This window comes from Condylostylus longicornis, unplaced genomic scaffold (genome assembly GCF_029603195.1).
Source record: "Condylostylus longicornis isolate FDR11 unplaced genomic scaffold, ASM2960319v2 ptg000038l, whole genome shotgun sequence".
NCBI classification, from domain to species: domain Eukaryota; kingdom Metazoa; phylum Arthropoda; class Insecta; order Diptera; family Dolichopodidae; genus Condylostylus; species Condylostylus longicornis.
The window spans coordinates 7,405,835-7,429,651 of NW_026578007.1; the positions used below are offsets into that span (position 1 = coordinate 7,405,835).

Below are 23,817 nucleotides of genomic sequence, written 5' to 3' on the forward strand. Positions count from 1 at the left end.
ATGTTGTAAGTTTGGTTGACTGTTATCTTTCTTATCTTTCTTATCTTTTATCATCGGTGTCGTCCCTGCTTGTGGCTAGTTCTGGAGTTCCCCAGGGCAGTCACCTGCGTTCATTGCTCTTCATCGTCGCTGTTAATGACATAGCATGCGTTTTGAATCAATATTTTGTGTATTCCATATTATAAAGCTATCAATTTCCTCGGCTTTTCTTTAAGGTATTTTGAACATAAAATCTTTTAGGTATTTTAATTGTTCAAAACAAGTTGTCTTATAATGTGATTGTTTCGCATTTTTTAACATTGCTTTGAATAGAGATATTTAGAAAAAAATTTCTTTTTCGGGGTCCATTTCATCTTTTCATAGTGTTAATTAATAAGATATTAAAAAGTTATTATTTATTTTATTTTAGGGCTAGCTTAATATTTAATAAAGCATTCCAATTATTTTAAATTCAAGTACATGAATACAAAGTTTTCAATATAATTCTATGAAAGGTAAGGGTAGAATAAATTTTGAATTTAATTTTTCAATTATAACAAAAAAGAATTCAATTATTGCTGAAATTTCATATAAGTAATTAACATTTTCATCTTCCATATACGGATGAATATATTTATATGGGAAATTATGATTAATCTTACAATTCTCGGAAAATTTAAATTTTCAATTCCAAAAATGCTCTAGGTATTTTCTGTATATTTTTTATTGCACTTATTCACAATATTGTTTAAAAAATTTTCTTGAATATTCAATTGTGCTGCTGGCATATTAAACTTTGATTCAAATTTATTTCATATTACCATTTGATAAAATGTTTATTGAAACGTTAACTGGCAATTTTTAATCGAATTAGTAAGTCCAAAAAAAAAATAAAAACAGAATAAAGACTTTTTGTAAAAATTAATTAACCTTCACTTTATAGTTTTTAATTAAAATTAAAACGGAATATTTAAAAGAGAGATACGAAATCGATTTGCAAAATAGACTATCTGGGTAAATAAGAACAAAAAACAAAAACGATCCCTTTGGTATTGAATTAATGGAATTTTCAAAAAAAAAAGTTATGTATGTTCCGGAAGCTGTTTACCCAATAAATAGGGTGTAAAAAGTGAGAACTAAACCAGGTAATAAGTTGAAAAGGTGATGCTATTGATCAACAAAAAAATAACCTACTAAAATATCCATAGTAATTTCACATAAAGAAAATCAGAGACCACATTTATTTAGTCAAATATTTAAATTTGAAAACCATGAATCACAATGAAGCTATTCTTATTAACAAAAGTATTGTTCAAGATTGTGAAAAATATTTTTTTAACTTTATGCCAAATTTCTTTCACATTTATGTCAAACTAGAACTACTCCAAAATTTAAATTAAATTTTAAGTTTATGTTCAATTTTTTGAAACTAGCTTTCTTTTTGGAAACCAGTTTATTTAATTTTTCTGAGCAATGAGATTCATATACGAAATTTAAATGAAGTCCGCCATTTCTTTAAATATGCTCAATAATGTCCCTTTTGTAAAGGTTAAGCACACGGATTTTATTTCTCCTAAATATTAAAAAAATACCCTTGATTATTATTTTATAGGTAATATGAATAAAAATTGTTGTGGTCAAATATCGGTCCATGTTCAGGTTTTATTTAAAAAAAATAATAATACGTAATAAAACTAACGAAATTCAGTTTATGCATCACAGGTTGTTTCACATAAGGTGGCAAATAACTTCAGGAATTTTCTTGCATATAAATAAGTGCTTATAGCTTCAGAACTATGTGACGTAGAGAAATCATCGGGGTCTTGTTTTACATTTGACTGATTAATCTTTATTTTTGGTATCACAAACAAGTAGATTTGAGTTATAGTTTTCCAATAAAGTCGATATTTGTCAAAAATTTTGTATTTTTTTTTTATTGTTTTTTTTGATCGCTACAATGAGACCTAAAACTTAACTTATATCTCATTTTTTTAGATACAAAAATTACATTAATATATTTTGGTGCAGAGACCGACAAACAATTTGCTGAAAACAGCTATTTTATACACAACCCCAACACAAAAATTTTCATTTTTACAGAAAAATCAATATGTGAGTTTTGTAAAAAGTATATCTCCCTTGTTTTATAAAATATACTATTACGTAGTATATGAAAAGTTAAAATCTAGTCAAAAATTTAGTAAAAATATAAGCTATATGTAGTATATTATTTTAAATTGTTCTTAACTTTATTTAATTTTCTTAATTCTTTTTAAATAAAATCTGAGTTCTAAACAAAAAGACAAGTATTGCAAAAAATTTCCATAAAGGCAATTTTTCCAATAAAATAGATGTCAATATTAGGTTTCTTTGCAAGATCAATAAATATAAATTCAGCAACAAATCCCATTTGAAATTTTAAAAATTTTACGAATAAATATAAATTCAGCAACAAATCCCATTTGAAATTTTAAAAATTTTGTATAAAAGTTTATACTATTTTTGATTTTAATAGAAACTATAAACGATTTCGTTTATAAGAGTGTTAGAGTTAATAAAAATTAAGCCTTTATAAGTATCTCACGGAATCTAATTAAAATTATGTTCAATTAAATGCTAAGGGAGTTAAGGACCTTAATGCTATGATATTCTATTTTTTAATAACTTTCAATATAAAGTTAAATATATAGAACAACATTTTCAAATGTTTTACTATAAATATTATCGAATATTTCTTATTATAGTTTTTATTCAAAAATCATTAAAAAGTTAAAAAATCTTAAAGGCAATCATTTAAATATTATTTAAAAATATTGATATTTTAACGAACATAATAGAATTACTCCAATATTTTAAAAATAATATCAAATTAATCGGTTTAATTAAATGCGAAAGGATGTCTTTAAGGAAAAATAATCCTCCACTCATACATATGTACATATGTTCATTACATATTGAGTTCAATATTAACAAAAAAACAAACCCACAAGAATAGAAATTATTTTTTTTTTCCATTTTTTTTAACATATGTTTTTAGGAGTACATATGTATGTGTTTATTACACTTATAAAAAAAAAAGCATGAAAATATTCAATATTTTGGCAATTTTCCAAAATAATTTTCCTTTTATATAAATCTTCAGTACATATGTACATATATTTACATTATATATTATGTACAATAACAAAAAACGAAAAATGTCAATTTTAATAATCATGTGACATGGTTGGTATACGAGAACACAAAAAAAAATTTTCTTTATATATTCGGAGAACATGTCCTGATAATAAATTTCTTAAATACCTAGGAACAAAAAAAAAAAAAGTAAAACAAGCAGAACAATAAAAAAAACTGCAACAACTTTAAGAATTATGTAATTAAATCGAATTTATTACCTCAAAATTTGTTGGACATTTTCCAAAAACCTATAAAAAAAAAATAGGGGGCAAATTAAAACAAAGATTCTTATTTAATTTTATTTTTCTTATTTTTCTTTTTGATTAAAGAATTGCAAATATTTTTTTTTAAAAGTAGCATTTAAAATATAATAAAATAAATTTAAGATTCAAAAGACCATGAATTATGAAAATTCATTTAAATTAAAAAAAAAAAAAAAAAGAGGATTTTTTTGATTTGACTTTTTCCATTTAAGAATAAATTATTTTTTATTATAAATTTAAGCTAAAAAGAGCTTATGTTTCTAAAAATAAATTAATTTTTTTTTTTCATTTTTCAAATACCACTAATAAAAATTTTAAAGGAGGCTTAAAAAAATGTTGAATATTGTGTGTGTGTAAATTGTATTTATGAGTTATACACGCCTTTTCATAAGCATACATACACACTTTTTATTTTTAATTATCATATACAAGTATTTTATATTAATAACAATAAATTTTTTACATAGAGGAGTACAAACGCATATAGAAATGTCATAAAAATCGCATATTTGTAACTTCTTAAAATAATCAATAATCTGAAGAGCATTAAATTTCTAAAATCTTTTATTTAAAACATAAAATAACGCATTATTTGAATTACATAATTTTATAGAAATATTTTATCAGTCAACACTCTTTTTTTCAATAACTATTGTCTTAAAAAGTGTGTTAGCATATGGAATAAAATAAAACCACAAGAGATGACGTTTAGAAATATTATTTCATCTCTATATAAGAGAATTCAACGCGAGCACGTGCGGTTTATAGGATGGTTTTATCAGCAGAACTGATTTCCGCAACACTTAAATTGCAGCCCACGGTATGAACAATAAAAATTTTCACAACACACTAATAATGTTTACTAAAATATGTTATAATTCACTTTCAATTATTAAATTCAAATTTCAATAAGTGAGTATCCGAAATAGCAAGTTCAGGCGATTTGAAGCCAAAATTCTCTATGAGATTATGTGAAGTCGCTGATTTATTTTATTATCAACAACACTCTACATATTTGATATCAGAAATGTTGGTATTATTTGTGTTATACGATCATCCTACGCTTTGCTCTAAAAAAAATTTCTAAAATTTTAAATAATAGCATTCATCGGGAATGCTATTATTTAACAATAATTGGGGTGACAATATATCCACGAACATTTACAAATGAAGTCCTGATTTAATTTTAGACATTAAGAGAAAAAGTTTATACAATAAAATAACATTTTAGGATGCGTTTACAAATATATTGTGGGACATCAAAAGGAATGAGAATACTACAAATACAAAAATTTTATACTAACATATTTATTGTTATAATTATTGCAAAAGGATGCTATTATACTTTTCAAATGTTCTGGTGAATGTGTAACTAAATCGATTTTAGTAAAATAAATAATATAAAAACCTATCGGCGGTTGGATCAAATATTATTTAGTTAACTAAGCTAAAGTTGAAATAGTTAAATGGACGATTGAAAATTTTAATGGAATTTAAAACACAGAACTTATCCATTCATTTGTTATATACTCATATTTAAAAGTACTTAATGAGCTACAGTGTTAATAGAGCTGGACTATATATATTTTGTACGATTATAACCGATAATGTATTGAAAAACTAGATTAAACATGTACAATTTATCTCGATTTTATTCAATTAAGTTTAAGACTTCGCAATGAAATTAAAATATTTCAATTAAATTATACGTAAATTTAGGATGAAAAGAGGGCGTATTACTGCTTCACGGAATTCATGGACTATTATTATTTTGAAGAAAAAAAATTTAAGGAAATTTAAACAATTATTTACTTTATTTATTTCATAGGTAAGTAGGACGTAGTTATTTTAAATTTTCACTGAATATTCTCTCAATTTTCCAAAAAATTTAAAAAAAAAGTTCTTATTAGTTCGTGGACATGTTTACAAAACTTCAACACCCTTGAAAATAGAAAGCTGAAATTTAATATGGACATAAATCTTTACCAGAAACTTATTTCCGTAGAAGAAAATGTTTACCTATCTCCCCCCTCTAGAAGTTATACCACCACAAAACCCTAAAAATGCCATTTTTTAACTATTTGTTGCAGTGAAACCATAAGCATTTTTCAAATTTTGTAAACGCAGAAAGGCAGTGGCTTACTTCCTTCTGCTATCGTGTCATACTATAGTTAAATTTTAGAAAACAAAATGGCCGTTAAAATTTACCGTTATCTAAAATCATTTTTTTTCCAAATTTTTGAGGTAGTTTTTTTCTAGACCCCAGGTTGTGGGAGCCTGAAATTTTAGCAGCTTTTGGGCACTAACAAACAGTTCATTTCGTTCGAAGAAAGTTTTTTTGCATCTTCACCCCCTCTCAACTCATCCTTTCTTGAAATTAGTAAAATTTGAATTTTTGACGCCTTATATTTCCGAAACCGCAAGCTTTTTCAAATTTCTATAAACGCAAAAGTCTAAAAATATAATTATTTTTCTTAACTCACACAAGTAACTATTAAAATCGAGCATTATGTTAGCCCCTCTTTAAAGTAATTTTTGCTTTATTTCAAAGACTGCATAAATCTTTCATCCTAAATATATGCAATCTTAGAAATAATCTGGTTTATGAATGAAAATAATTTTAATAGTGTGGTAGGTTGTTAAAAGGAAAAGTGCAACAACACAAACCATCGGTTTGACCCAACTTTATTAAGTTAAACATCTGTTTTAAAGGAGTTAGGTATGCAACATTATATTCATTGCTCAACTTCTTAATAAAATAATAAAGATTTTATAATTAATTATAAAATTATTTTGCAATAAAAAATATTAAAATAGCTCTACTCAACAGATCTGATGAAATTTATTTAAAATATTCAAATTCGAAATAACTTTTAATACCCAATTTAATTTTATATTATAAGAGAAACTTAACACTATAATTATTAATATATAAAAAATAATTTTATAATATTTTATTATTATTTCACAGTTTTGTGTTATACACTATGAACTTTCGCGCCATTTTTCCATTTTCAACTAATTATGGAGGACCCCGGTAATTAATTTTTAATTTTTTATATTCTTCTTATTAAATGTAAACACAAAACAAAAATGAATCACAATTGTATATAGAGAAGAATAAAAAAATAATTTTTTTTTTGAAATAAATTTTTTATGGGGAAGAAAAAATAAGAGAGAAAAAAAAATAAACAAAAAAAAAATGTATGTATAGAAAAACAAAAGATTTTTTTATTGTATTATTTTTCGTTTTTTGTTTTTTCTTTATGGAAGTCATCATAAAAAACGCTATACGGTATATGTATATATACAAGTACACAATAGCATACTAGTTATTTTGCAAAATAATTGTATACATACATATATACCTGTACATTTTCTCTTCCATATTTATAAAGGAGCCTTTTTTAAAGTAAATAATGTGAAACAAAAATTGCACTTAAGAAAAAAAAAGCACATATCAGCCTCCCCTTCACATCTATCTATATGTATATCACAATTTATATTAAATTATAAATGATTTCAAAAAAAAAAAATTCTACTTATTTATTAAAAACATACTAAGAATACTTGGATGCTTGCACAGTAAACATTTCTTTTCTTAAATAAGTAATACGTGTACACAATGTATTCATATACAGTAGGTATATAAATGCTGAATATACACGAATACATTCAGTTATATACGTATAACACATTACAAAAGAAAATTTATTAAAGAATCATGCTGAAAAATTAAATTTAAATTATAATTTTATAAAAATTCATTTAAGGGAATAAAAAAAATTATACAATAATGGTCATAACTAATCTGTTGTTAAACTTAAAGCAATTGTTATTTAATTTATGTATATACTCGTATATTATATAAAATTAAAATCAATTGTCACTTGATTTTCAGTATCATTTAATATATAAGCCCATGCATATAGATATTTGGTTCCATCTAGTGTATGTACTCATAAATTATGAAATTTATAAAATTTCATATTAATAAAAATAATTATTATTAAAGTGAATTTTTCATCACAATAATTTAAGAATAAAATTTTAAATATATACATTATAATACCAAGAAATATTCAAATGGTAAAAATGGTTCCCAACAAATATATAAAATTATTTATGGTAAAAAAAATGGGAAAATTTTTCAACTTTAAATTCTTCAAATATCACAATTCAAAAAATATATATATATTTTTTTTAATATTAAAGGTCATCTTAATGAATTATTTTTTACCTGTTCGAATATACGATACATACACACTTTTTGCATATACACCACACTTTTTGCATATCGTATACATATCGTATAATACGTTATAAAATTGTAGGTGTTTATCAGGATATTCACGTGAATTTAATGGCATAAGTATGTGTATATGTACTAATATAGAAATATGTACATATTTATATACACAATATTTCATTTGAATATTGTTTAAGTTGAAAATTTAGATTTTTATATAGAAAAATCATTACAATTTCCATTTAATGTTTTAATATTAAAATTTTCTTAAAATATAATTTATTAATTGAAATTTGTTTTTTTTTTTTTTCATTAAAGTTAAATTCACAGAAGCATCACTGCGGTTAATCATTACAAAGCTTTAGGCCGGAAGGTATAAATATTCCGGGAGTTGAAGTACATTTCATTATAATTATTGTAAAAGTATGTATGTATATTACGACTACTTAATATTGTTATCAATGGCACAAAATGTTTCAGATGTAAGGAGAAAGAATATTATATAAACTTGAAATTCCGTGATTTCCCTTTTAAGAACAAAAATAATAAAATTATTTCATTAGCTCTTTATAGAATTGAGAGTTGGAAAACAAATTAAAAATTTTATTCTTAAAGGATTTGATTTATGATGAAAATTATTTTACCGGAAATTATTTTAAAGCTATACAGAAGGGCGAATTTAATGATGTTTTGAAATTCTTTATAAAATACATTTGCGGGTTGCACTTGCCTAACTAATAGGGTTTCTTCTGGAATATGTTTTTCTTATTAAAAATTATAATTTTTTTTGCTAATTTTTAAACGTGCGAGTACAATATTAGAAAAATTAAAAAAAAATGTATTTATAACATTAAATGATTCGATGAAAAAAATTTAATTTTAATTAAAGAAAAATATTTTTGTTCTTCACATTATATAAATTGAGTTCTTTTATATTATTTACTATATATATATATATATATGACTAACGCAATTTCAATATAGGAGAAGGATAAGTTCATGTTGGCAGATCTTAAAACTTAATTCTATTTCTGCTAGTGCTATTCTATAAAGCAAAAAATTAAAAAACTGAAGGAATCAGATTTACTTTTAAAAACAATTGATAGCATTGCATTAATAACAATAAATTTTTGAAACTAAATAATGCCTTTAAAATTTATTTAAAATAATTAAAATATTAAATAACATTGGGCTTTTTCGATAATTCAGTTCTAACTTAGTTCTGAATGTAAAGCACGTTCGATAAATCGAATCTGCAAAATCTGTAAAAGTAGCATGTTCGATAATGTTCTCGTGCAAAAAAAGCTCGTTCGAAAATACGATTGAGCTTTAAGTTCTTAGGCAATTTTAAAGATTTTTTTTTAATACTGCAATAAAAGTGAAAATTAGTAAAATAGAAAAATGTCGGATATTGAAGAATTAATGGGGTAAATTTATGCAATTTTTGTTTTGTACATTTAATAATTTATGTTTTTCTTTCATAGAGAGCTAGAAAATTAAAAATTTTGGGATAAATGTAAAATAAAAATGTTGATACAAGCCAGACTTGATGACGAAACAAACTACTACAAAACATGTTCAAAAAATATGGTATCCGGCATCAAATTGATTGTTTCTAAGTAATTGGGTACCTTAGGTACAAGGTTCTTTTCTTTTTTTTTAATGTATGTTAGTAACAAATGCTTTCGTCTTCTTTTATTTTCCAGATAAAAACGTATATTACTTTTTTCAATTTTTTCATTAAGTAGATCAATTATCTGATCTGTAACATATTTGCTTAGAAATTTTTTTTGTTCTTCAGACATCTTTCTTTTTTTATTTTTATAAAATTGACAATTTGCAAACAACAAAATAAAAGCTTGTTAAAAAAATTTTAGACATTTCAGACATGCAAAGATATGTCATTCAGATTGTAGAAGTTTGTAAGTATGCGTAAAAAGTTTTTACAAACCTAAGTTAGATCTTTCAGTACAGAACTGAATTATCGAAAAAGCCCATTGATTCCTCCATCTTCACTTCATAATTATAACTTTTCAAATGTATTTTTAAGTTATGTCAGTTTCTGATTATTAGCAATATTAATTTTCATCCTGACAATATGAGAGTAGATGTTTCAATGTTTTTCACAAGACATCGATCTGCTATTTGCAGTATTGTCACAAAAATGCACTACATTTTCAGATTTTAGTAAGATCTGTCAGCATGAATTCAACCTGTGTTTCGTATAAGGTATTCAACTTTTTTGAAAAACAATTGAATTTAAGCAAAATTCAGTCACTTTATTTCGGAAAATGGCAAGTTTAAAATTAAAAGGAAAAATTAGGTATCGAATCCAATTAAATTCATAAAATAAAAATTCTAATTTAAATTGAAACTGAAAGAGATTTCAAATAAAATGAGATACAATACAAAAAGTAAGTCCCTTTATAACTTCTACTTCTCGTTAAAAATAGATGATTAAATTAAAATTCATGCGAAATAATCTTTGTTTTTGCACTCTTTAATATCAGTCAATTATACAATCGCTAACAGAAGAATTTCTTGAGCTTTAAAATGAGTATACCAAGTTGGATTTGCCTTTTATATTTTTCGAATTATACATAAAAATATGATAAATCGATTGTTCTCAGAAAGACCAACTTTGGGGCTTCATAGCTCCAGAAGAAAAGCCAAAAAAGTAAAATTGTTCCTTGGTGTTTTTTCTCCGTCTAAATGCATTCTATGACCTTAATTCGGCAGTACCATTAAGTCTTTGACAACATTTACACATTCATATATACTTAATTAACGTATTACGATGTATTTTTATTTACCATAAAATTATATGCGTTATCGAATAGATTTTTCTATAAAATTCAAATTTATTTTTAATATACAGAAACAAACATTTTTTGTAATGACATACATATGTACAAACATACAAAAATAAATTTTTTTTTGAAGAAATATTTCAAAAGATGGGATATTTATAGCTTTTATTCAGATAATCGTTAAAGTAAATATAAAAAAAAAAAGCGAAAAAAAAAGAATAATGAAAATCCTTCAATTTAGATAATTTCAAGCCCATATTATACTTTTAGAACACAATATCTCTTATTTTTTTTTGTTGTTTAGTTTTTTGTTTTATAGAACATTTTTATATACTTAATATGTATATATATTAAATATTTAAATATAAAATATTTCTTTTGTTTTTTTTGTTTATAAAAAAACAAAAAATAAAGCAAAGTTGAGAATAGATAAAATGAGTTTTTTATCAATTCTAGGATATCATACAAATTTTATCTAAACTCATCAACATAATCACCATAAAAATTTAATTCATCTTTCAATTAAGTATCCAAGTTAAAATGCTGATTATGAGAAACATGACAATTTATGAAATTTTAATAGAACAAGTTTTCTATTAAATTTTAGAGACCAAGCAATTTCTAAAATTTTCTACCACACTTTACCAAATTTACCAAATCTACCAAATTTTCTACCATAAGTTTTTCCAGAATTTTCTTAATTCAAATTAATAAATATAACAGTAAAGAAAAGTAGTATATACTAAAAAATACTTATTCAAAAATGCACACTTTATCTATGAAACCAATAATTTGTAAAAAAACCTAAACTATTTTACTCCAATAGTTTTAGTGAAAAACTTTCACTATAAAAAATGAAAATCTAATACATTTGTATTATAATTAATATGAAAATGCTAAGCCTTTTCATAAACTCAGTCATATCGCGATATATAGCGAGAACTGCGCTATTTTTGTTTTCATAAACAAATATTGCTAATCAAGTTTGTTCATAAACATTGCTAAACTATCACAAAAATATTTTAATTATCATGGCTAGCCCAGTTAAATCAGCTGCACTTTTTTTTTACTAGCTTTTGCAGTTTTTTTTAGGAATTCATTTGTTAATTGTTGTACTTAAACATAACAAAATTTCTTTTTGTTTTAGTTTTCTGTTTTTTGTTTTTCTTAATGTTTTTTTTTTTCCTGAAATAGAATTTTCCGCTATTTGGCCCAAAATAAATAAATTTTTTTTTGTTAAGAACATTTTTTGTTTATGAACACAATACTCGCAGTAGTTTCGAAATAGTTTTTTTACAATTGTTGAAAATATATTGCGTATGTATCACACTATTATTTTTAAGGTATTGTGTTTATAAAAATCTCTGGTATATTCCAATTGTAATGCCATTAAAAAATCACTTCAAAAATGTAAACAATCATCTAAAGAGGTACTTTGGCTTCATGACAATATTTCTATAATTTTTTCGATATTCCGAAATCTTTTGAGTTCTTTATAATGCTAAAGTAGGAAATAAGAGTATATGAAAACTTTCATCTAGAAATTTATTGACTTAATCAAATCTTAGATTTTATCCTGAACTAATATTTTATAAATACTTATTATTGCAATTGTAATCCAATGAAAATATTTCTACTGCAAAAATTCTAATATTATATAAAATTATAAATTTACGTATTGCAGATTATTAAATTTTAAAAAATTTCTTATATCAAAATTTTGCTATTTTATTAATTTTACGTAAATGGAATACAAGATTCAAATAGAGTACCTGAAATATCGAGATTTCTAAAATAGAGATGAAAAACAGTTCTTAAACTATAAGATATTCCTTTGGAACCGGGTTAAATATAGCACTTTTTACAACAAAGAGAATTTTAAAACAAAATTACGCTAATTTTTTTTATAACAACTCTATCAATTAGAAACATATAGATTTAAATTATTTGTTAACGAAATAAACTTGGATGATGTTTTTAAAAAATCTACAGAAAACTACTTAAAAATATCTCGGTAACAATTACCTAGATTCTAAAAGCTTCTTATTAAATTCCTCATTTATAACCGGAAAAAGAAACTTGACATACCATTCAAATTGTTCGTACGTTTTTCTAAAAAAAAAAATTCTTGTTTTTTTCTACTCATATTGTTTTTTTTTTTTATTCCTTTTAATTGTTTCAATATTGTATTTTTAAAACAATTCTTAGGCTTAAAATATTTTTATAAATAAATATTTTGTACTAAATATAGTTTATTTTTTTACAATAAGATGCACGTACAATAAGATTGTGTTGCAGACATGTGTGTTTGCTTTTTTCTTTTCATATTTTTTTTTTTTTTGTTTTTCATAATATTTCTACGTCAACAACAAACGATAATAATAATAATAATAATTATACTTAAGGATAACAATACAATGACAAATATACATTATAAAAATCTTAAGGTCATAAAAAAGAACATGTTTTTATATGAATTTCTCTTATTTTAATAAGAAAAATCTGATTTAGCATCAAAATTTCTTAAAATTTTCTAAAATATTCAAAAGTTTTCAAGTTCTTTTTCAAATATTATAACATGAATTTGAAAAGAGAATGTCATATTTTACTTTCACTTTTTGTTATAAGTACTCTCTAGTAAACATACTAAGGTCATGAAAAACATTGGACATAAACATACTTTTAGCACATTTTCAAAAATACAATTTAAATTGTTTAAGGGAAATGAGTCATTTAATTAATTATTGGTTCGTATTCATATTTATTCAAAAATATTATTATTAATTTATCATACTTTTTCAAATTCTTATAATATTAAAATAAAATTTTCATAATAAGGAATTGAGATTAATATCAATACTAAATATTCGACTTGATTAAAAAAAAACTCTTCCTAGATCAAATATTCATATGCCTTTGCTTATTTCAGCTTCATATGGGGGTGTGAAAACAAAAACAAACATATAATTCATAACACTTGACCCTATTAAAGAGGTCGATATGAATTTTCATTAAGTTTCTCTAAATTTAATATTTAATAAAAAATTTTTCAATAATTAATCTTCCACCACTAGAAGGTTAACGTATATATATATATATATATATATGTATGTACATAAAATTTGAATAAATTAATTAATCTTTTGTCAAGTCAAAAATTTTTATTATTTCTATAAATTTAAATTAGAATATTATATCATACCAATATAGAATATATTAAACCAAATAGTTGATTATATAATCTTTTTGGAAATAGAATTTATAACATTCTAAGTAAAGATCCTTTTTTTTTTTAATTAATACAGACCAAATATTCTATTTAAGGAAATATTGTAATATAATAGGAGGAAGAAATTGTGAAAGAAAATATCTAAAATATTACGTAAATATATATATGTGATGAAAATTATTGATTATCGCAAAAATATCAAATTGACTTTATTTTGTATTTAACAATATAGTAACATAGAATCAAACTTAAAATGAATTATGAAAGTAAAATTAAAAAACAGTTTAGTGGGAGATATTTATTTTAATGAGAGATATTTATTTTAAACAGTTTTATGGCAATGTTTAACTTGGAAGGGGAGTTCGAGTAATTTTGGAAAAAAAAATTATTGATTGGAAAATTCTGTTCATATAAACACAAGACTATTTACTTTAGAAAATTTGTATATCTCGAAAGTTTTGAGGATATCGCATTCCTTTACTCAGCCACTTAATTTACAATTCAATATATTAAAATAACAGAATTAATTTTGAGAAATTTCCTTAAATATTTCTAATTTATTATAATTTAATTTTTAAAAATTTTGATTTTATTGAGTTCTGCTTTTCTCTTCTGAATATAAAATTAATAAGAACATCTTTATAATATTAATTTAATATTGTTATAAATTGAATTTACACCATTATTAAATATTTTTTCACTCAATATTTACAGTATATGTAGGTTATTTGGACCATAATAAAAATTGAGAAATGTTTTAGCTATAGAAAATGAATTACCATCGTAATAGAACTACATATTACTTATGTTAAAAGTACTTGGTAATATTGTTATTGGTAATTTGGTATTGGAATAAAATGTTATAAAATTTAAAAACAAAACTCGTATGTGTATAAGCAGTTTCAAATACAAAAATAACAAAATTTGTTTTTTAATATAATCTTCCATAAAGAACTTATTACAATAAACTGATACCTATACTATATACTTGAGATTTCCCTTTAGAGAAAAGTGTACAAAATTAACCACAAAACTTGCACCATAAGAATTATATTTTTTTTTTTTCGAAACAACCATATGCATACATAATTATAATTATTCATTAATATTTTATTTTCTATACAGAACTGTTAAGAGAATAAAAATTACGTTTCAATATTTGTATATATATATAATAAATGCACCTTGGTTATTTAAGAAAGAAAAAAAAAAGTTAATTAAAAATGCATTTAAAAATGTTTAAATGTCATAAATAATAAATTTTATATTTTATTTTTACCGTATATAAAATAATATGTATGCATATAATAAGTATAATATATAAGAATGTATACATTTTGTATTAATTCAATTTAAGAAAAAAAAAAAAATAACAATAATTTAAATTCATCTTGAAAACTTACGTCTCGAAATACTAAAACATTTTATTATACAAGTATGAAAGCAAGAGAATTCATAAATAATATGCGAATACCTTTATATAATTTATAACCTATATATTGTATAAATATGAACATTTTACACACGTATATTTGTGTTTACATCAAGTTATTATGTATACATTATACAAAAGTTTAAGCTAAAGTAGAAGATTCAACACAATTTTTTGTAGTATAGGACAAGGTACGTAGTACATAGGTTACAGACATAACATATAAATGAGTATATTTTGTGTCCTGATACACATTATGTATGAAGCATATTAATCATTTCATAATATATATACGAATATCATATACATATACATAGATGTAGGTAAGTATACACAACAATATTTATTATGCAAAATACATATTCTTTTATATACGTAAATATTTAGGTTCATTATATTTTTTTTTTTTTGTTATAAATTTATAAGATATTGATCCCTTTCAATTATAATATTAATATTAAATTTGATAAACTTAAAAAAAATATAATTATGTATTTATAACTATAGATAAATTCACAAATGTATTATATAGGTAAGTATAGATTTTCAAAATAAATTTTATATTCTAATATATTTTAAGTATATAGATATATATTTTTATTTTATATCTGCGATTTTTTTGCTGTTCTCTTTTTTTTGGAAGGATATCCTTTTGCGATTCCTCTTTTTTTATTTTTATGCACTCAAATATTTTTTATTCTTATGTTGTTATTTTATTCCATCTTCTTTTTCTAAAAAACATATTGTTATACAAAAAAAAACAGAAATAATAATTAATAATAAAATATCCGAAATGAAACTACAAAAATCTATACTTACTCTACATTATAATATACAATCATTATAGTAGTATACACACTCACTACAAATTTACTACCATATTAAATGATATATTGTATATATACTTAAATAGTACATAATTGATTTTATATATAAAATTTATAGTATGATACGAGCTAAATATCATTTTATACCTATAGTATTATTGTGGACTACTTTCTTTTGATATAGTTTCCTATAATATAGTTATGTTATACATATACAATTTATACATATATAAAATGCTCATAATATAAAACGTAATTTTTAGGCATGAAATTTTTAGTAAAATAAATCTATATTTATAGTATGTAAGTATATATGTATGTTTTTACGCAATATAATATTATATCACTTTAAAAAAAAAAAAAAATTGCATAATTTATAATATGACCGTATACAAATTTGTTTATTTTATTATTTCTTTTTTTTTTATTTTTTGCATATTATTATATATATATGTATACAGAATATGTAGTATAATATAATAGAATTTATGTATATGCACCCTACATCTAAAATTACAAATTATTAATGTATGCACGTACAAAATAGTAACATGAGATGAAATCAGAATTGATATCATAATATCATATATATAAATACATATCATACCGTATTTATATAACGTAATATGTATAATATAATATATGTATGTTACCCACATAATATTATTTTAAATAATAAAAAATAGGTTTAATAATATTTAAGAAAATATTTTTTTTATTTTATGTTCTGTAAAATAATAATTTGTAAATTATTAACAACAAGTACTTACGACTATTATTTTAAACAATAAATCTTATAATCTAATTAAATTATTTATTTTCATTTAGTATAGCAAAATTTAAAATAATAAAAATATATAGGTATATACAACAATTTGCTTAAAAAAATTGATTTACAATAAAAACTCCAAAAAATTAATTATTTAACAAATTTATAAGTAATACAAAAACAAAACAGAAAAAAAAAACTTTTTAAGGGAGACTGGAGAGAAAGAGTTGAGTTGTGTTGTGTTGTGTGAGAAAGAGAGATAGAGAGAGAGAGAGAGAGATTTAAGAAATAAGAAGGATTAAGAGAAAAAGTGAAAAAGAGTGGAGGGCTCAAAAAAAACAAAAACGACAACAGAGAGTAAATGAGAGAGAAGAGTGAAAAAAATATTATATTTTGTTTTTTTTTTTAAGTTAAAAAAAAATAAAGCTCACAAAATATTGTGTATTTTCTCTTTTTAATTATTTAATATTAATTATAAATTTAGTAGAATATAAAAACACAAAAAATTACCTTAATTAAAGACATTTCGTTTATATATATGTATATGGGTTTGTATAAGTATGTGTATAAATATACACAAATTATAACAATTAATTTGTTATAATTTTCTATTTGTATTTTATTACTTAATTAAAAAATTTGAAATTATTGAAACTCGAATGAAACGAAAAAAGAAAAAACAAATAAGGAAAACAAAATAAAAATTTTAAATTTAATTTGGTATACTTTTTTTTTAACTTTTTTTTTCTAATTATTTTCCAATTTTTTACTATAAAAATTTTAAAATTTCACTTGATTTTTTTTTTTACTATTTTTATGCTTGTTTATTTATTTTGCGTTTTTTTTTTTTTTTGTTATTTTGTTTAATATTCTATTTAGTCCTTATACCACGAAATTTTCTTCTGAAATCGAAATCCTTTCGAGATTTTTGCAAAATTCTTCATTTTTCTTTCATTTTCTGTTTTTATTTTTTTTTTTTTGTTGTATTTATATTTTTTGTTTTTCTGATTTTCTTGTATTATTCATTTAAATTTTGCTTTTTTTTTGTCAGTGTGTGTTGCTTTTGTTGTTTTTTCTACTATTTTTTATTTTCATGTTTTTTTTTCTTTTCTTTTTTATTGGTAATGTGATTTAATTTATCAGAAAATGTTTATTTAATATATTTTTAATTATGTATAATTTTCTAGATTTTTTTTTCTTTTTATTCTATTTTACTTTTTATCGTTTAATATTTATTTTATATTGTTACAAATATTTTTTATCACTTCATATTTTTATTCCTTAAATAATTTTATATTGTATGATGTTACTTTTTTTTCCTTGCTTCTTTTTGTAAGAAAAGAAATTTTGTTTGGCGTTGATTTTAGTAATTTGTTGGGCTTTTATTTTTTATTAAATAGAAATTATTAGAGAAAATAAAAAGTAAAATAAAAACATAATTTTTTTTTAATTTTTTGCTTTATTTTACAGCGGTTTAATGAAAAAACTTTTTTCATTAAATTTTATATGTTTTTTTTTTCCTGATTTTATTACCTTACCATGACCGACTGACACTTAATTTTTTTTCGTATAAAATAGAAAAAAAAATAAGCAAAAAAAATGTTTCAATTTTTTTTTTGTTTTTTTTTTTTTTAGTTTTTCTTTTATAGTCTTTGGTGATTTTTTGTTATTCTCACATATTATAGATATACAAATTTAGGTTTTTACCTTCTTCAAAAAGGATTTCCTTAAGGATATCAATGTATAAAACAAAAAAAAAAAATTATATGGTTTTTTTTTGCTTTTGATAGGAAATTCTATGTGCTGCGCATATTTCAAAATTTAGAAAGGAAAAATCATATTAAATTTTTAATGTGGATATCTAATAAGAGATGGTGCTTTCAAAGTAGATTTACCGTTATTTTAAGGTTATGTTTTCTTGTTTCAATTTTTTTTTTAAATTTGTAAATGTTTCAATTTACCTTTACATGAATCTAAAAAGGTAAACCGCTATAATTCGGACTTATTTTTTACATTTGTAACATAAAATGCACAATATCTTTAATGTTTTAAGGATTAAACCGAATAATGTAATATATATTTGAAAAGTTTGAACTTTTTCCTTTATTTTGGTTTCGATCGGTTTTAACTATTTTCTAGCAATTTGATTCTAACAAATTCCCTATATAAAACTAATCGCTCAAAAAAATAACATTAAAATAATTTAAATAACACGTTTCAATGCCAATGTTCCTAATGTTGTCCTAAAAAATTGACGAAAAATGTATAAAATTAGAAAAAATAGATCTAAATCTTCATATGTTTTAAAACCTTAACTATGAAAACCTAAAAACCTAAACTTAAATATGAAAAATTATGAAAAATATTTTTGTTTTTAAATTTTAGATGAAAGTGCAACATTGTTTGGTAAAATCGAACCGTTTAAATCCCACAAAAACTAAAAATTAAATTAAAATCATTATGGCACTAAACTTGAAAATCAACTTAATTGTAAATTATATAGGTACCTACATATTTTAAAATATATTTTGTTTTGATTTGTACCTTTATGTAAACTTTATAAGAAGTTATTATAAAATAAACGCAATAGGATCGAATCATATCCATAGGACTGAATTACAGACGTTTACCTTTCAAAAATAATTAAATATGAAAATGATAGAATAAAAATTAAATTGGTAGAGTAACAGCGAAAATGACAGTGTATAATATTATATAATGGCATTAACAATGAATTTATATAGGTAGACACATTACCTACATACATAATCTACATACATAAACTAAAAATTTGTATATTACTTACATGTTTCCACAATGCTAATATACCTGCATCATCAAGCCATTTTTGAAGTTGATTTTGTTAAATAGTAAATATTTTAACAATGAAAACCATCACTATACTCTTCTCAGATTCATATCTCGGCTTTCAACTTTTCTGAATGAAACCTTTAACTATTGGTTCCTTTTTCAGTTCCAATTCAACACAGACGCTGCTTAAAATGTATATGTTTTTTTAGATATATCTTTTGGAACTGAATAAAGTCTAAAATATTGCCTTTTATGATTTTGTTTTTTATACAATGTAGGTAGGTATCTGCTCTTATTTAACTTTTTCTAGCATAGTTAAAATACATATTAAAAAAACAGCGTTCCACAAATCGCTTGAACTTCTGCATTATATAGGTCACTCCACAATAATTGAAATATTTTTAGTCCAAACTTTGATTTCTTTGGAAGAAAATAAAATTTCCTTAGAATAATAATTTTCGTTTTGAATTCCATTTGATTTTCGCTAGTAAATTCTCCTTTGAATTGTTGATTATATTTATCTTTATTTAAAATTCATTAGATCGAATAACTTGTTATAATAACTAAATATTCCTATTATATATTCGCCAATAAAAAAAATACAAAGCTCATTAAAAAAGAAAAATTCAAATAACGAAAAGGAATTTTTTTTTAAAAGTGACAACGTCATTAAAAACTCAACAATGTTGAACAGTTAAGTAAAAGCGGACTACGAGCAAATTTTTGATACTTTTTGCAATCAGGAAGTTTAACCTAAGAATTTTATTTCAGTAACCAGGCGTATAATTAAATTAAAATGACAGAATTTAATAAAATTTAACAAAAATATTATAATTTTAAAACAAATACAAAAATATCAAAATTTACTAAACTAAGTTAACAAAAGTGAAATTAATAAAATGAAAATAAACTTTTGATGTATTTATCGGCTTTTACAACTACATGAACTCAATGGTAAGGTTACAACTTCCATGTCAACATTATTTTATTGAACTTAGAGAATAAAAGTTAAAAATGTTTTTGTGACTATCTTAAAAAAGTTAAAATTATATTTTTATCTTTATTATTTATATTTTAAATGTAAAATATCATATGATATCATAATTGCGACTCTACATTAATTTTCTCATCTAATTTTGTCTATTCCAATCTTTATCCCATTAACTTTTATTATTTGAAAAATTCACCATTTGATTGTGTCAATAATTTGTTGTCATTATAGTATGTGTCAATAATTTTAATTTCCTAAAACATGCCATTTAAGTGTCAACTTAAAAGCAACAAGCGAATTAAGTTCCACTAAAACATATGATGTGGAATTTAATTTTGACAATTCAAATTTGATAATTATTTGTTTATAAAATTTTTTTATCACTTTTGAATTAAAAAAAAAGGAATAAGGAAAATTTTTAAAAATTAAATTCAACAAATTTTGTTAAATTTTAAAATTTCAAAGTAAATTATAAAAATATGGAAGCTACGCATAAACCAATTGTTCTTGTAATTTCTGAAACAACAAAAACAACACCTATTAGCATAATTAACAGTATGTGTAACAATTGATTTTTTTTTTTAAAGAAACAAATATGTAGTAGGTGCATAGTTACCTAGGTATCTATGTACAGAAATTTAGAAATATATTCCTAGTATTATTTACTAAATATTTTATCATTTGCAGAAATACGTAAATCAGATGAAAATGAAAATGTTTCAGAAGTTGAAAACAAATCTGGATCACCGCTTAAAGGATATAGTCATGGTATTAAAAATAAATATTATGAAACACAAATACTGCTTATGCCATTCGACGATGATTTAGTTTTGTTACCTTCAGACATTCTGCCTCAAATCGAAGGAATTTTAATATATTTTGATCCTAAAGTTGTAAGTCATGTATACTACGAGATTTATTAAAAAATTTTTTTAATATGTTACATACAAAAATTTTAGAGAACTTTTTCAACAAAAATACAAACATATGCTGATTTTCTTGAGTCAAATGGAATTGAACTTGGTATTTTACTATGTGATTTATTGTATGACAATATTGCAGAAGGATTAACATACAAAGAAGTACGAGAGAAATGTACAGCATTGGATGTTATTGAATTAGCTCGCACAAATGAAGAGAATGAGGATAATCATTTAAATCCTTGTGGATATGATGAACTTCATCAAGTTTTAAGAAATGTTATATGGTCAAATGTCAGTATGACAGGAGGTTAGTTTTGAATATCACAAAGTTTTCAGGAGTTCTTGAAATATTGATGATCTGATTCATAAATGAGAACTAAATTATTTCTGAATATTTTGAAAAACGCATCTCATATAATTTACTATATATATGCATATAATGTACATATGAAAGTTGAACAAATAAGAAAATATCTTAAAAAAGTAAATCATTTCGGAGCGGCTTTAAAACAATTGATTATATGTACATATGTTTCGAACAAATAATTAATGTATTTTCGGTGCAAAGAAGCTTCAAGCTTAAATATCATGATAAAGTTATAATTAAAAATTAAGTTGGCACCTACCACGTAATTTAAATTACTTGGAAAATTCAAAAAAAAGTTATTTAACAAGACAAGATCTCATAAATTCAAAATTTTTGTTAAAATTTCCATAACATATTAATAGCTTGCTGTAGGGCAATTCAGTTTTAAGAATACACAATTACATATATTAATTCGGAATTCCATAGATTATGTTCCTATCTATGTACAGGTATACTTAACGAAAAAAACATAATACAGAATCCACCACCTCCTGAAAGTATGCAAGAATATTCAATAATATAAATCCACAAATGAATGTGAGTTACATTTTTTAAAATCAATCTTTAAAATTCTGAAAACTTAATATTATTATATAACTAATTTAATACATTAATTGTATCCTCATCCTCGTCATTCATGAAATTTATTGAAAGAATATGGACTTTGTTTTCAGTTTTTTTTTTAATCAGTTAAGCATTTTGTTAATTTGAACCTGAGTTATATTTTAATTTCTGTCAGACACCTTCCAACAGAAATTTTGTAATATTAGAGGAATGATTCAGCTTGATTAAGAACGACAGAACTGTGCTAAATTAAAAACTAAATAAGTCTTAAACAATTACAAATTTTTTATTTATAAATCTAATAATTTTGAGTTCCAAAATATAAGTTTGCACTTTAATTTATTTAATTAAAAAAAAATGTAGGAATAAACTAATAAATTACAGATACATATTTTTATTATTATTATTAAAATTAAAACAAAAGTGTTACAGCTTTATATTATAAATTAAAAAATAAACAAAAAAAGAACAAACTGAAAACAAAAAATATACAAAAATTTTTCAATTTTAGCTTCAGCAACCAGTAGTATTGCAGCAAGTCGTGTTAATTCAGGTCCTTTGAATCCAACAAATCCCACGGATCGTACTATGGAAAATGAATTGGAAATGTTTGAAAAACTTTTAAGTGAAGTTCTTATGTTCAAAGATACAACTTCCGGTTTATCACGTAATGAACGTCTATTGTATGCTGAACAAATAGCTGGTAAATTTGATAAACTTCTTGAAGATGATTCTAGTGATGCCGAAAAATAAATTAAATTTTACATTATGTTAGTAAGCACACAATGAAAATAAATTAAAAGACATAAAGTTTTATTATTTATAAGAATATTGGAAACAAAATAAAATATTTATATTATTTTAGGAATAAACCTTTAAAAGTTTTCGAAAATAATTGTTAAAAAAAAACTATAATTATTAGATGTTTCATAATTATATTGAAATAAATAAAATTAATTATAAAAGTAAAATATTTTTATATTTTTTGTTAATTATTTTGGTAAAATTTTATTGTATTTTGTTACAATGTTTTTAACTATTTTAATAACTTATCTTGCAATCTTTGATTGAAAATACTTTATTAATGTAATTTTATATATTCAAAAGATTATTTCCACAATATTTTGTTAAGGAACAAGCACACTTTACCGGCACATAGTAGCAATATTGTATAAAAAGTTTGAGCTATGTATAATCTTTTTGTATTTAATTTTTTTTTTAAATACATACGAACTGGAGGTTTTACACATTACGGGATATAGGAATGCATATTTCGTTTTTTATAATTCATACTTGAAAATTATCATTTCTAGGATTACATTATTGGTTAAAAAACTAGGTGAATTCTCAATAACCTGCGATTAATTAAGTAAAAATCTCAGAAATGTAAAGAATTTTGTTATAATAGCTTGCCGGGTAATAAAGC

At 22.5% G+C, this 23,817-nt stretch overlaps 1 protein-coding gene across 1 annotated transcript; it reads left to right on the forward strand.

Annotated features, from left to right (window-relative positions):
• Positions 1 to 20,897: 20,897 nt before the first annotated feature.
• LOC129609204 (alpha- and gamma-adaptin-binding protein p34) lies at positions 20,898 to 23,329 on the forward strand. Its single transcript, XM_055521129.1, has 4 exons — positions 20,898 to 21,092; positions 21,225 to 21,430; positions 21,497 to 21,767; positions 22,903 to 23,329. The coding sequence occupies exons 1-4, from the start codon at positions 21,017 to 21,019 to the stop codon at positions 23,142 to 23,144; spliced, it is 795 nt and encodes a 264-aa protein (XP_055377104.1). The 5' UTR covers positions 20,898 to 21,016; the 3' UTR covers positions 23,145 to 23,329.
• The last annotated feature ends 488 nt before the right edge of the window (positions 23,330 to 23,817 follow it).